Source organism: Centruroides sculpturatus, unplaced genomic scaffold (assembly GCF_000671375.1).
Source record: "Centruroides sculpturatus isolate CEXI.00-Female unplaced genomic scaffold, Cexi_2.0 scaffold32, whole genome shotgun sequence".
In the NCBI taxonomy this organism is placed as follows: Eukaryota; Metazoa; Arthropoda; class Arachnida; order Scorpiones; family Buthidae; genus Centruroides; species Centruroides sculpturatus.
Genome location: NW_019384445.1, coordinates 1,129,501 through 1,143,501, shown reverse-complemented (window position 1 = coordinate 1,143,501; position 14,001 = coordinate 1,129,501). Strand labels below are relative to the sequence as shown.

The 14,001-nt window shown below is 29.7% G+C and overlaps 1 protein-coding gene and 1 long non-coding RNA gene across 2 annotated transcripts in view; one reads left to right on the top strand and one right to left on the bottom strand.

Moving 5' to 3' along the window:
- Positions 1 to 5,961, top strand: part of LOC111620361 — a 31,199-nt gene extending 25,238 nt beyond the window's left edge. Inside the window, exon 4 of the long non-coding RNA XR_002755902.1 lies at positions 5,891 to 5,961. This is a non-coding gene — a long non-coding RNA (uncharacterized LOC111620361). The remainder of the gene's footprint in view (positions 1 to 5,890) is intronic.
- Positions 1 to 14,001, bottom strand: part of LOC111620360 (PR domain zinc finger protein 10-like) — a 139,353-nt gene that overhangs the window by 5,273 nt on the left and 120,079 nt on the right. The window contains exons 19-21 of the mRNA XM_023362286.1: positions 11,640 to 11,828; positions 11,322 to 11,480; positions 6,884 to 7,212 (exon numbers count right to left, since the gene is read on the bottom strand). Of these exons, the coding sequence (XP_023218054.1) occupies positions 6,884 to 7,212; positions 11,322 to 11,480; positions 11,640 to 11,828 (677 nt within the window). The remainder of the gene's footprint in view (positions 1 to 6,883; positions 7,213 to 11,321; positions 11,481 to 11,639; positions 11,829 to 14,001) is intronic.

Here is a 14,001-nt window from a genome sequence, read left to right as displayed (position 1 = left end):
AACACTATTTTATTCATTAATGTTTAAAATTGTTCAAAATTATTCAATAGTTTTTGTATGGTGCAGAGATATTGTTTTTCTTTTGACCACCAAATATAGTGAAACTCCACTGTATAGATATTCTCATAGTTTCAATTGTTGGGACCCTATTTTACACACATCACATTTATTTTAATATCATTACTTTTGTTAAGCCATGACAATACTCTCTTAGTCTAATAATCTTTGGTTAGAGCTTATTGGGATTTCAATAATCAAAATTGTATGTTTTTCTTTTTAAGATGATGAAATTGCTTCATCATTATGAATTTTAAGAATCATTATGATTCTTAAAATTCCCATTCATCCACTGCATATAATTTGTTGGACTTCATGTTATGTATTTCTAAACTCCCAATAAAAAGTAAGATTTTTTTGTATAAACCAAATTAATGGAGCCAAAAAAGTATTAAAATTCAAAGTCATTTTAAATTTAACCAAACAGTTTTTTAAAAAGATAGATAATTAGAGGTGGTTTGGTTTTAAGAGATTCCACAATAATAATGTACTTTTTTTAATGAATTAGTTATTGAAAATTCCTTTCATATTTGTTTGTTCTGTTCAAGGTTCTTTGAGTTGCAAAGGAAATATTTTATTATTTTTGATTATATCTGGCATGTTTGATAAAATATATATTCAAAAAAAAAACTAATGAAAAAATAAATTATTTAGCACATCTCATTTTTGTAAGCTTTGTATGTTCCTAACATTAGGATGAAATATCCTCTGAAATGAAGAATTATATTCTTGATTCTGGGCTTTAATCTAGTGCTGACTGGATGTGACAAACTATTACTTTTTGCACAATACTTATTTTTGTATTTTTACCAGATAATAATAAAGCATTGTCACTTTATGCATATTAAGTATCAATTTGTCACAGTTTGGTCAGTGCTTGATATTTGTACTTTGTGTTTTATTTTTTCCATACAAAGGTAATAAACCTTATACTAAATAAATACTGTAAACATTGTATATTATTTTTCCCAATTTTAAGGTAATTGTTTATGGATGGTGATTCTCTCTCTTTTTTATGGAAAAATTAGTATATTTTAGACCCATTGTTGCTGTAGCTCTGTAATACATTTAAGCTGGTACAAAAAACTGTACATGTTGTTAGGGAAAAATATTTACCAGTACTTAGTTAAAATGCATTGTTTACTGTATATTAATACGAACTTAACCTTAATGAGGGGAGTGAACAATTTTAACCAAAGAAATAGAAAAGCAAATATTTGACATAATCACCATATTGTTCTCCATTTTTACCTTTGATAGTTACTGTAAAATATTTATCAAAATGAGCTTTTATAGAATAACTAGTAGATATGCCCAGCACTGCCCTGGCAGAAAATAGAATAACAAACATTAAAATGAAAATCATATTAAGAGTTTGGTTATTTTAGCCTATCATTTTCATGTTTATTGCAATACTTGTATAGTAAGGAATAGTTCAAATTTCATTGTACACAGAAATTGTTTTTCAACAGAAAATAGTTATTGACTTCTGTCTGCATGAGAAGATTACATTATATTCAGAACAACCAACTTTTCTAATGTTCAATCATTCACAGCCAAATATAAAATTATAATCAGCCAGCCAATCAAATTTTACATAAAAAAGATCAAATAATAAAATCCCTAGGGATTTATTAATTGTATACACTGTATATCATGTTACTATCACTCACCATTAGCTGTGTTTCTAGTTTTGTATGTAAAATATATAAAAATTTATTATTATTCTAATGTATATATGGATAGAATGANTATTCTATGTAGATGATACATCTAAGCAATAATATTGATATTAACATTTAGCTAGTTCAATTATAGTAAAAATATCTGCAATATAATAATAATAATTAAGATTTTCATAACATAAATCAATGCACTACAATACAGGTCAGTTGCTTGAGTTACTGCAGTGTTTCCCAACCTTGTTGACAAATGTGTCGCAACACAGGGTTACAACACATTTGTCTGATGTGAGAGTGCCTCAGATGTGTCGTGGAAATTTTACAAAATATTTAATAAGCTCTTTTTAAAATTTTATTTATTTTCATCTTTCTACTGAAGGGAGAAGGAGGTATTCACTAAAATGCTGATTGTTGCAAAATTTGCAGCATTAGAATACCCTTCACAAAAGTTGTGCATGTCTGTGCATATGCCAGCATACCAACTCTGTAGCTTACCAGTTTAAATAACAATATCAGCTCTTTATGCATTGATTCAAATAGTCTTTTTATTTTTATAGTAAGTTTGTAAAATTGTGAGTTTTTGTCTTAATAAGTTTAACTTTTGTATTATCAAATTATTTTTTAAATCAACTGTAGTTTATTTTAAATTTTAAATATTTTTATTTTAAAAATTATGGTGTGTCACAGGAATCTTATTAAATTCTAAGTGTGTTGCTAATCCAAAAAAATTAGGAAACAATGAGCTATTGAATAAGCTACAGATTAACTAACTGTGGAGGAGTTTAATCTTGTCACTAGATTAAAGAATAAACAATGTTTTTCATGAGATACTTAGACTCAGCAGATACTATAAGCCAGTTAGCTAAAAAAGTTCTTACTGCATGGTCATGTTAGTAAAAGCAATGGTAAAAAATATAGAGAAATTGATTGTTTCCATTACCAGTTTCTGTGGATTTTTAAGCCTAAAATTTTTGGCTTTTTTTCAGTAACTTACCTCACACAAGGAACTCTTATTGATATTGATTTTATTACAGGATGTGGAAATGCATTTCAGGTCTTAATTGCCTGTCTTCAATCCTTAATTTTTATACAGATCTTATCAGAACAAATAATAAATATAAATTACATCACACATACATGTTTGCAGATAATATTTACAAAAAATTTTTTCTACTCACATTAACTGATTATTGAATACAAATTAAAAATTATTAGAAACTTCTGGGAAATACTTGAAACAACCATCCACATACCTATTATATTCATGGTTGTTTCAAGTATTTCCCAGAGGTTTCTAATAATTTTTAATTTTAATTTGTATTCAATAATCAGTTAATGTGAGTAGAAAAAATTTTTTGTAAATATTATCTGTAAACATGTATGTGTGATGTAATTTATATTTATTATTTGTTCTGATAAGATCTGTATAAAAATTAAGGATTGAAGACAGGCAATTAAGACCTGAAATGCATTTCCACATCCTGTAATAAAATCAATATCAATAAGAGTTCCTTGTGTGAGGTAAGTTACTGAAAAAAAGCCAAAAATTTTAGGCTTAAAAATCCACAGAAACTGGTAATGGAAACAATCAATTTCTCTATATTTTTTACCATTGCTTTTACTAACATGACCATGCAGTAAGAACTTTTTTAGCTAACTGGCTTATAGTATCTGCTGAGTCTAAGTATCTCATGAAAAACATTGTTTATTCTTTAATCTAGTGACAAGATTAAACTCCTCCACAGTTAGTTAATCTGTAGCTTATTCAATAGCTCATTGTTTCCTAATTTTTTTGGATTAGCAACACACTTAGAATTTAATAAGATTCCTGTGACACACCATAATTTTTAAAATAAAAATATTTAAAATTTAAAATAAACTACAGTTGATTTAAAAAATAATTTGATAATACAAAAGTTAAACTTATTAAGACAAAAACTCACAATTTTACAAACTTACTATAAAAATAAAAAGACTATTTGAATCAATGCATAAAGAGCTGATATTGTTATTTAAACTGGTAAGCTACAGAGTTGGTATGCTGGCATATGCACAGACATGCACAACTTTTGTGAAGGGTATTCTAATGCTGCAAATTTTGCAACAATCAGCATTTTAGTGAATACCTCCTTCTCCCTTCAGTAGAAAGATGAAAATAAATAAAATTTTAAAAAGAGCTTATTAAATATTTTGTAAAATTTCCACGACACATCTGAGGCACTCTCACATCAGACAAATGTGTTGTAACCCTGTGTTGCGACACATTTGTCAACAAGGTTGGGAAACACTGCAGTAACTCAAGCAACTGACCTGTATTGTAGTGCATTGATTTATGTTATGAAAATCTTAATTATTATTATTATATTGCAGATATTTTTACTANAATGCAGTAGAAATTGGATTGAGATTTAAAAAAGACATAGTATTAGAAGCTGAAAAATTGTTGGAGAAGCAGCAGCTTTAATAAATGTGGATGTGGTAGAAGACTGGTTGCAAAATAAGTGGCCAAAAATTACAGAAAATTTCCAAGATTGTGATATCATTAATGCAGAAAAAACAATTCTTTTTTATAAGCTTACATCAAAAATTCAAAGGAGGAAGCTGTGCAGGAGGAAAATTACATAAAGAAAGAATTACTATTCTACTAACAGTAAATCTTATGGAAATGGAAAAGAGAAAATTAGTAGTAATCAGTAAATTAAAAATCCAAGATCTTTCAAAAAATCAACATCTACCAGTACATTACGAATCTAACCAAAGAGCTTGAATAGCCTCTGACTGTAGTGCATTGATTTATGTTATGAAAATCTTAATTATTATTATTATATTGCAGATATTTTTACTATAATTGAACTAGCTAAATGTTAATATCAATATTATTGCTTAGATGTATCATCTACATAGAATAAATTGTAGTAACTTAATACTATTGTCAAACTATTAAAATGGCAGATGAATTTCTCCTTTATCTGCCAACTAGTTATTTCAACATATAAAATATATTTTACTTTCATTACTAGCTGTAAAAAATAGTAAAGATATGTTACGAGCAAATACTAATTTTATTTCGTAGAAAAATATTAATTTCATTACAGAATATCAGAGCAGAGACAAATAAATCCAATTTATCTAAAAAAAACAAATGCTTTATCTTAAGCTACTTAAATTTATAGTACTGGAGAATTTACTTGTAAACAAACAATCACTTTAGAATTTGTCAATATTGATAATAACAACTGATATTTACATATTCTAATTAATGATTAGCAGAAACCCTGTTTTTTTTTTTTTAACTGAAACTAAAAAAACGTGTTAAAATAATCAAAAAGATAATATAAACAAGAGCAAGATTTATTATTATTACAGTAGAACCTTGAAAACTCGGCTAATGTGGACCGAAGGGTGGCCGAGTTTGTGAAAATGCCGGGTTATCGGGAATGGNTTTTTTTTTATTTCAAAACTTTCTAACGGTTTGAGTAAATGCAACGAATTGTATACACTGTATATTGGGTCACTATGCACAGAACTCAGTGTACAAATGTTGGCAGCACTGTTTACAAATTATACTGCCATCTGTGGGCAAGGAGAGCAGCACAGTGACAACTCACAAATGCACATTCGTTGTTTGTTTATTGCACTTGAAGTAAGGTTAGAAATACATGATGTATTTGTCCAATATTAGAAATGGAGGTGAGATTTGCTTTTTGACTACAGAGAATGTTAGAGGATGAGTAATTCATCATTGCATGTCATGTTCATGCATGCTGCAGTGGCATAAGAGAATCCAAAGGATACATGTTACTGAAAAAGATCTGTGCCCACAACAGGTCATAGTATCATTACTCCTGATGTTATTGTGTAGGTGAATAGTTTTATCTGGGAAAACCAATGAAATCACCAGGGATGTAATATTATTAAAAGCTTTGACTGAATTTTTATTGTTTTCAGAAATATAAATAGAAATCTCTTTAAGAAAAGTTTTCCTAAATCTAGTTTTGTAGTCTTTTCCTCTTGAATAAAGAAAAAATATTTTTAATTCCAGTGTAAGTTTACTAACTGTTGATTGGTTGATTTATTAGATGAGTCCACTTAGCCCAAAGAAGGAAGGAAGGTGAAAGAAAATTACATTAATTATTTATTTTGAATTTCAGAGATTTTTAGATAACAGTATAGAAGGAAAAACTGTATCAGTTCCTGAACAAACCAGAAAAATACTAATTGCTATGACATTAAGCTGAAACCTCTGTTGCTTCTGTGCTTAATGAATGTAATATGTGCAAAACTAAAACACTAAATGTTGAATTTATTAGGAACAGAATTAAAAGATTGGTATGCTATACTTTTGTAAAATCATAGATTGGCCACAGACACCAGAATATGCCATAAATTGAAAAAGATTTTTAATGTATAATATGTTTCAAACTGCTGTTTGGAACTTAATATAAATATAAGTAAAATTTTATTTGTATATATGAAAATGTGTTAAATAAAAAAATACATATTGAATTGTTTTTTTTTTTGTTATAAAAATTTGTTTTAGAAAAATGATTCCAAAACATTTTTAACACACAGGTAATTATGGGGAAAAAATACAGTGAGAGAGGAGAATTTCAAGAAATTCTTTTTTCTTATTCTCCCAGTGTCCTTGAAGCAAGCCAGTTGTTAAAAACTTAATCTCCATAACTGTTACCAACATATCACTAGATAAATGAATTACCTTGAGGTAATAAATGTTCAATGATACTTTCTGTCATCTGACTGCCTCTAATATACTGTATATAAAAAAGTATTGCAGTGAACACATTTTATCACTAAGTTATTTGTTAAATCCCTATCTAGGGAAACATCAATTTTTTTGTATAGAAAATGTTGCATAACTTCTAATATCAAATTTGAGATTATCACAATTGTTAATCTTTTTTATATTAGATAATAAAATTAAAGTCCAGGCATCATTTCAAGCATAGTATACATATTCATATTAAGATATAATTCCTTTCATTTCTATTCTGTTTATATGAAATATTTTAAACCGTATAAATTATACATTTAAAATTACTCATATAATATTAAGAAAATTACTGAAAGGATCATATTTTTCAAAAAATGTATGAGAATATGAAATTGCTTTCTATAAAATATACCTTAAAGGTGCTTGCTGATATTGTGCAAGAAGTTGATTTAGTTGATTCTGATCAATTGATGCAGTCAGAGTAGTTTGAGGTGAATTGTCTTGACTTGTAGGACCAGGTGTATGTGCAGGAGTAGGTGTGGGAACAGGAGTGGGCTGAGGAGTTGGAACAGGAGTTGAATTAGGAGAGCCTGACACCATTGTCGGGGGAGTAGAATGGGAAATACGACTGGTCAAATATTCGCCAGGTGACGGTCTGTATTCATTAAGAGTTTGAGTCAGTTCAGACATTGCTTGAGTAAGAAGATCTGCAGTAGGGAGAACATCTTGCTGGGAAGTAATCTATAAAATTAGAAAAAAAATATATGAATTAATTAAAGGAAAATTTTTTTGCAGAAACAGAAATAATACATTACTAAATTTTTCTGGTTAATATGTTCTTAGATGCTAATATAAATTGTTTTTGAATCACATTAAAATAACTAAAATTGCAGTTTTCAAACTTTTAGTCATTAAAATGTAATACAGGTGATCAGAATTGACTGCACAATAATTTTACCATCTGACTGACCCCTTATTGAAAATCAACCCAAAAAAGTGTTATCTGTTTTTCAATTGAATATGGCATTCTAGAGATATTTTATGCAAATATCTCTGGAAGTGACATCATTTCCAGTCATTTACAATTTTAACTCTGAAAACTCCAAACAAAGTATCCCTAAGTGTGTCTTGGTTTTCTAGTACCTCAGAATAAATAAATACATACATGAAAAGAAAGCATGAGATAATCATGAAAGCATCAAACTATGAGTTGTACTCACACGTGTGATAGTTTGTTTCTTCCTCTGACCCTTTTATATATACTTAGCTCATACTGCATTTGTTAAACAATTTTATTTTATCATGACACTAAACAATACTTGTTTTTGTTTACTTAGTTATGTCATACAATGTGCAAGAGTATTGCAACATGTACAGTACCTCCTGTCGGGGAGTGTCATGGCTCAGCATTAGGGGCACAGTTAGTGATACCTGACACAATATTGCCCTGATTCCCAAGTCATATACCTCTTGGTCATTGAATGCACAAAACAGATAGGATCCTATCACTGATGAATATGGACAATGGAAATGTACTGTACATTGTGTGAATAAACTATGTGTACTAGCATTGATACAGAAGGATCCAACAACCAGTAGCTAGGAAATTGTGCAACAGTTACTTTGATGCACATTTATTGTACTACCCATTCTGCACAACAAGGACTGCAACTACAGTATATTACTTCACATAGGTAAAAGATCTTTGTCAGCAGAATTGTCTGTGGAGTGACTGTTACAATAATATACTCAGACTATCAGACCCCGCCACATGTTGTTGTGGCTCAAAATGTATCTATTATAAATGTATCTTCTTCTTCAAAAAATTTCTTCTTAGCGTACATTCTCTTGATGTACCCTATTAAAACGCAATCAAAAACGCAAAAACACGCATCTAAAATAGTATAATAGAAGCCAAGTTCTTCACGGTAAGCCTTAATCCTAACCATCTCCCTTCAGTGGGGGGAATTTTGACACGTATATTATATAAAAACACGTGTGTATTTGAATGCAGTGTTGTGTCAAAATTTCAAAGGAATCGGTAGGAACAAACAAACATTACATTTTTATTTATATAGATAGATAGATGATGATCTGCTTTAGTTCATTTTCACAGAAAAGCATAATGCCTCACAGAAAAGCAAACTTAGGGTGTCGTACTTTTATCCCCATCTGTTGGACATAAAAGCCTTAACCTAGATTATATCTTTTAATTTATATGAAAGACTATATATTATTCCGTTAAACAATGTCCACCCTGAAGTTCCATTCTAAATATTGGTGAAAGAATTTTTGAAATCGGATGAGTAGTTTCGGAGATTACCCACTACATCCAAACTTACTTACAAACATTACCTCTTTATAATATTAGTATAGATAAAACTTTCATCCACCAGATTTTGTGGATTAACAGCCATAAAGGTTTATGTTTAGGTATCAGAAAATCCCATGCACCCATTTGCACACATATGAAGTCTGTTGGGGTATCAATATTTGGTGTACTATTGTGCATGATATTCTTCTGAGAGTATCATCATCTCATCTGACAGCTGGAAACACCTATTTATTTTTTTTGAACAATCTTGTGCAAAAAACTAGGTAATCTTATTCACTGTTTATGGTTTCAGCAAAGTAGAGCACTTGTGTATTCTTTGTTGATTATTCACCAGTGGTTGGAAAGAGAATATCTAGGTTGATGGGTTGACCCTAGTAATACAGTCACATGGCCTGCTAGATCACCAATCTAAATCCTGTAGACTTCTTATGAGGCATCTGAAAGCATTTATTTACAGACAGACAGGCAGAAGATTTCCAACAAGACCTAGTAGCTGCCTTGCACATGGCCATCACAACAACAACATTGGCCTTGCTGCAATGCATACAAAAGAGTATTATTTGATAGGCAGCTACTTGTTCTCACTAGGCAGAGGCATTTTGAACTCTTATAATGTAACCAGTAATGCAACAAGTTAATAAATAATAACTTCTTTCTATAAGAGTTATTTCTGATTTGTCCTTATATACTAGAAGTGATGTCATAAACCATTCAATGTAAATATCTCTAATGCCACATCCAATTGAAAACAGATACCACCTGATTTCTTGTCAAAAACCAACATGAAAAAATGTTATGATTATTGTGTAGTTGATTCTGATTATCCTGTATAGTATTTTTTGTTATCAGCAGAAATTAATCTTAAAATTAAATGTATGAGTAGTAAAGTTTACATTTATGTTGTATTTTTCCTGTTTTGGAATGGGCTCTTTCCAAACCAGAAAAAAACAGTCCCAGACCATTATGCTATTCCTTTTTTCTCATTTAAGGTCTTAATTTAAATTATTATTTAACAAAAAACTAAAAATTAGTTTTTAATGCTATTTTCATTACAAACACTATGTTACTAAAAGTGACTGGACATCTTTAATTTCATCTTGTCTCTCCATATGATGCAGATACACATTGTTAATGTATCTACATCTTTGTTTATATAGCATCATCAGTATAAAAATTATGTTGTCAGAATGAGTGAATGCAATGAGTTGAGTCCATTCAAATGTGGTATGATAGTCAGACCTCATAAGATGGTCATTCAGTCTGAGAATCTGCTGTCAGCTAGGTTATCAAATGGAAGCACTGAACTCCTGATCTGGTAAGTCCATGAAACCAGATTGGGATCAACAAACTATCAAGCACATTGTCAAACAATCATCAGGCATCTGTAATAATCCTGAATTTATATGAAATCATTTGCAATGAATGGATGCTAGTGACATAACTAATTATTGAGAGTTATTTGTCCATGGTTATCATGATCATGCTGTAGTTCACAGGACATTGATTACAACTGCCAATATATTATTTAGAGTGACGTAAGCAACATGATACACAATGTGGAAATCTGATGGATGCCTGGTGAACAATACTTACAGCAATTCATTATGTTGACTGAAATTTGGAGATGGTAATAGTTTTAATCCTGTGATATTTAATCAGTAAGTCAAATAAATACTTTGCCCAGTTCCATCATCTTGTGCTTTGTCAAGCCAAATCAAGTAAGTAAAATGGTAGTATCTAGTATCACCTGCAACTTTTAAGAAAGTATTTCATTCACATATTGAAAAACTTGCATTGTGTTGTATGGTGTATCATCTATCATAGTGGACAAGAATTTTGCTCAATATTCAACTTTAAAGGAAAACTCAAAGTTGCTCAGATTTAGCAAAGAAAATTAAGATGCATAAGTTTACTTACAATAATTACAATTACATTAATTGTGTGTTAATACAATTAAGAATATATAATTTTAGTGCTGAATGTAATAATATTGGTTGATATATACATCAAACAGAAAATAACTTCAATAAATGCATTAAAAAATGTTTTTTAATACATTAGAGGTAGCCTCAAACTTAAGAAAAACATCTGTCATATATATCAATACAATGTTTTAGCTGTAAAGTATTGATATTAATAAAATTCTACATTTTGTTATGTTTGGTGGGTTCAGAGTAGGAAGGATAGTGGGGATTGCATTTTAATGATGTTTTTAGGAGTAGGGGTAAGGCCACCCATAAAAATATCATTAAAATGCATTGACATCAGATTCAGAAAGCTAAAACTTAGAGGATACATATGTAACTTAAATAGAAGTGGATGAAATTCAAATTGCAAGATTTGAGGACATATACAAAGCAAGTTAAATAAAAGCATTTAAAAAAAAAGAAAATGAAAACTTTGTTTGAAAATGCAATTACTGGAATATAAATGCATTTAGTTCTCTTGAAGTATCTTGTTATTAAATATATAAATTCTATAATATATAATTATATAAAAGAAAAAATAATCATACCAAAGTTGCAACATCTCTATCTACATATTGTATCTTCCTTTTTATAGCATCAATGACAGTTCCATCAGCTGGTAAAGTATTTGTCAAACCCTGTGCAATTACAATATGTCCAGCAACAGTTGTTGCATTTTGCTGAGTACTGACAGTTTGAACTTGTGTCTAAACAGAAACATATAATTGTTAATAATTCAATAAATCTTTTAAATCAATAAATAAATTAATATTTACTATTAATAATAATAATAATAAGTACACAGCCACCAGTATCAACCAAGTATAACCCACTAAACCCAACATAATAATAATTAATTTTCTTACCGGAGTTTTAGATGAAACATAGGATAAAGCCAGCATATCAATATGTTTTTTTCTTTGATGTTGCAAAAGTTTTGCTTTACTGGCATATTGTTTATGACACCAATCACAATGATGAGGATGAGTTGTAATACTTCCAACTGTCTGTGAAAATGTTGGATTTGGTATTCCTGGAATTTCAGGAATTCCTCCCTACATAAAATATAATACATTATCAACTTTTCAGCTCAAATATATATTTAATAGAAAACAAGTCACTCAAATTTATTATCGAAAATAAAAAAGATATGTAAGTAGAACACTATAACAGTGGTTCCCAAACTTTTTTGATTCCCGGTGCCATACTAAATTCAGATTTTCCCAAAGTGCCCTATGTCAAATTCTAACAAGTAAAATTTGCAAAATAATGAAATAATGTCTTAACTCTTTAATTAAAAAATTATCAGTTAAGTAAAAAATAAATAAAACATGTTTGTAAGATAACAAAAAATGTAATTGAATAAATTTAATTCCCGTATATTTCCGCAGATAAGATGACCTGCAGATAAGACAAGGCATAAATTTTCGCCAAAGTTTTATAGTTTTAGCATATATCTGTCCTATAAGATGACCCCCAAACTATCAACTGCCTATGAATTTAGTTTAGATCAGTGATCATCATCTGGATAATAATACTGTATAATGTATATGGAATTATGTCCTATTCATAATTTTTCAAATAAACAAATTTTATTTTCTTGCATCTGGCAGCACTGCCTTGCGATTGTTGCAAACATTCGCACTGATTCGGGCATTCTGGTAATGAATGACCTTGACTATTCACATAAATGTGGTATGGGCTATTCTATTTTGTGGACATACCCTATTCTCTACTAGTAAATAATTACGGTTTGTCCATTTTTTTTATAATGGTTTTAATTTATATAAAATTCTCTAATTTTTTTTGTATCTGCCCTATAAGACGACCCCAGATTTTGGGATTTTTTTTTAATGATTCAATTATTGTCTTATCTGCAAAAATATACAGTAATTATAATTAGTGGGATGGATAAGCCTATTGATCACAGCACATTTTCTCAAATCTTGGAATCAAACTGCACACAGCCACCCTCATTTCTATAATATATAATGTAGCGATATATTAAATTAATATATAGTATATATGTTACTGTAAAAGCCCGTATACTGGTAAATCCTAGGTTTTACCTGTAAATTTTCGGATTTACCAATATGAGTTGGTAAATGTAAGGATTTTTATAAAGTGAGATGAATTTCCGGACTTTTACCATTAGAATTTGGTACATGCTAGGTTTTACTAAAGACGATTAGTAATTGTTGGTTTTGGAAATAAAACTATGAATATTTTAATAATCATTTATTGCAACTATTATAAACTTACTAAGTCCTATTTATTAAAAACTAGTGAAACAGTTTAAAAATACTGTTTTAACATAACAAAAATTAAATTGTCTTGTAAAAAATAATATAATAGCCTACCCGGCTAAGCTAATCAGTAATCACAGTATTTTTTCTAATCACTTGGTATTCATTGTTCATTTAATAAAAGTAAAAAAGGATTTTACTTGTTACAACATTAAGAGCTATCATGGCATTTAGAATTATAAAGTAATCCTGATGACTTGCAAGCACACTTCTTCGTTAAGCATTTTTTTAAGCAGCTGCACTTCTTCAAACCTTGTCCTTGGTCAAAGACAATTTTGCGACAACTCGAAGACTCACTTCTTTACCTTTAATTTAACCCCTTCTGACTCATTTTCAACAATGCTTTCTTCCTTGTCCTGTTCGATTGCATTTTCAACATCATTATTTTGTTCCATATTGTCATGCGAATGCAACAACTTCTCTAAATCGTCTTCAGATCTTATAACTCTAATCATATCACTAGGGATTGCTGAAGTTGCAAGGCCCATTTTCATTGGACAACCAAACATTGCTTCGTAGGGAAAACATTTGATTCCCTCATGATATGCTCTATTTTTCATTGCCTGAATGAATCTTAAACCCTCTGACCACTTTGATAACTGATTGGTTTCCATCCACGTACTCAACATATTTTCTATGTCTTGATTAGCAGTCTCCACTGATCCTTGACTTTGGCTATGTCTTGCCTTTCCATGTACGATTTTTACATCCGGCCACATGGAGCATAAACTCTCAATAACTTGGTTAGAGAATTCTCGACCATTATCGGAATGAAGGATGCTCGGCGCTCCAAAAGTAATGAAAATATCCAAAAGATGGTGTGCAACTTCTACGGCGCGTTTAGTTTGAAGCGCACGAAGGATCACATATTTGGTAAGATGGTCTTGGTAAACTAAAATAAATTTATAATTTCCATCTGGGG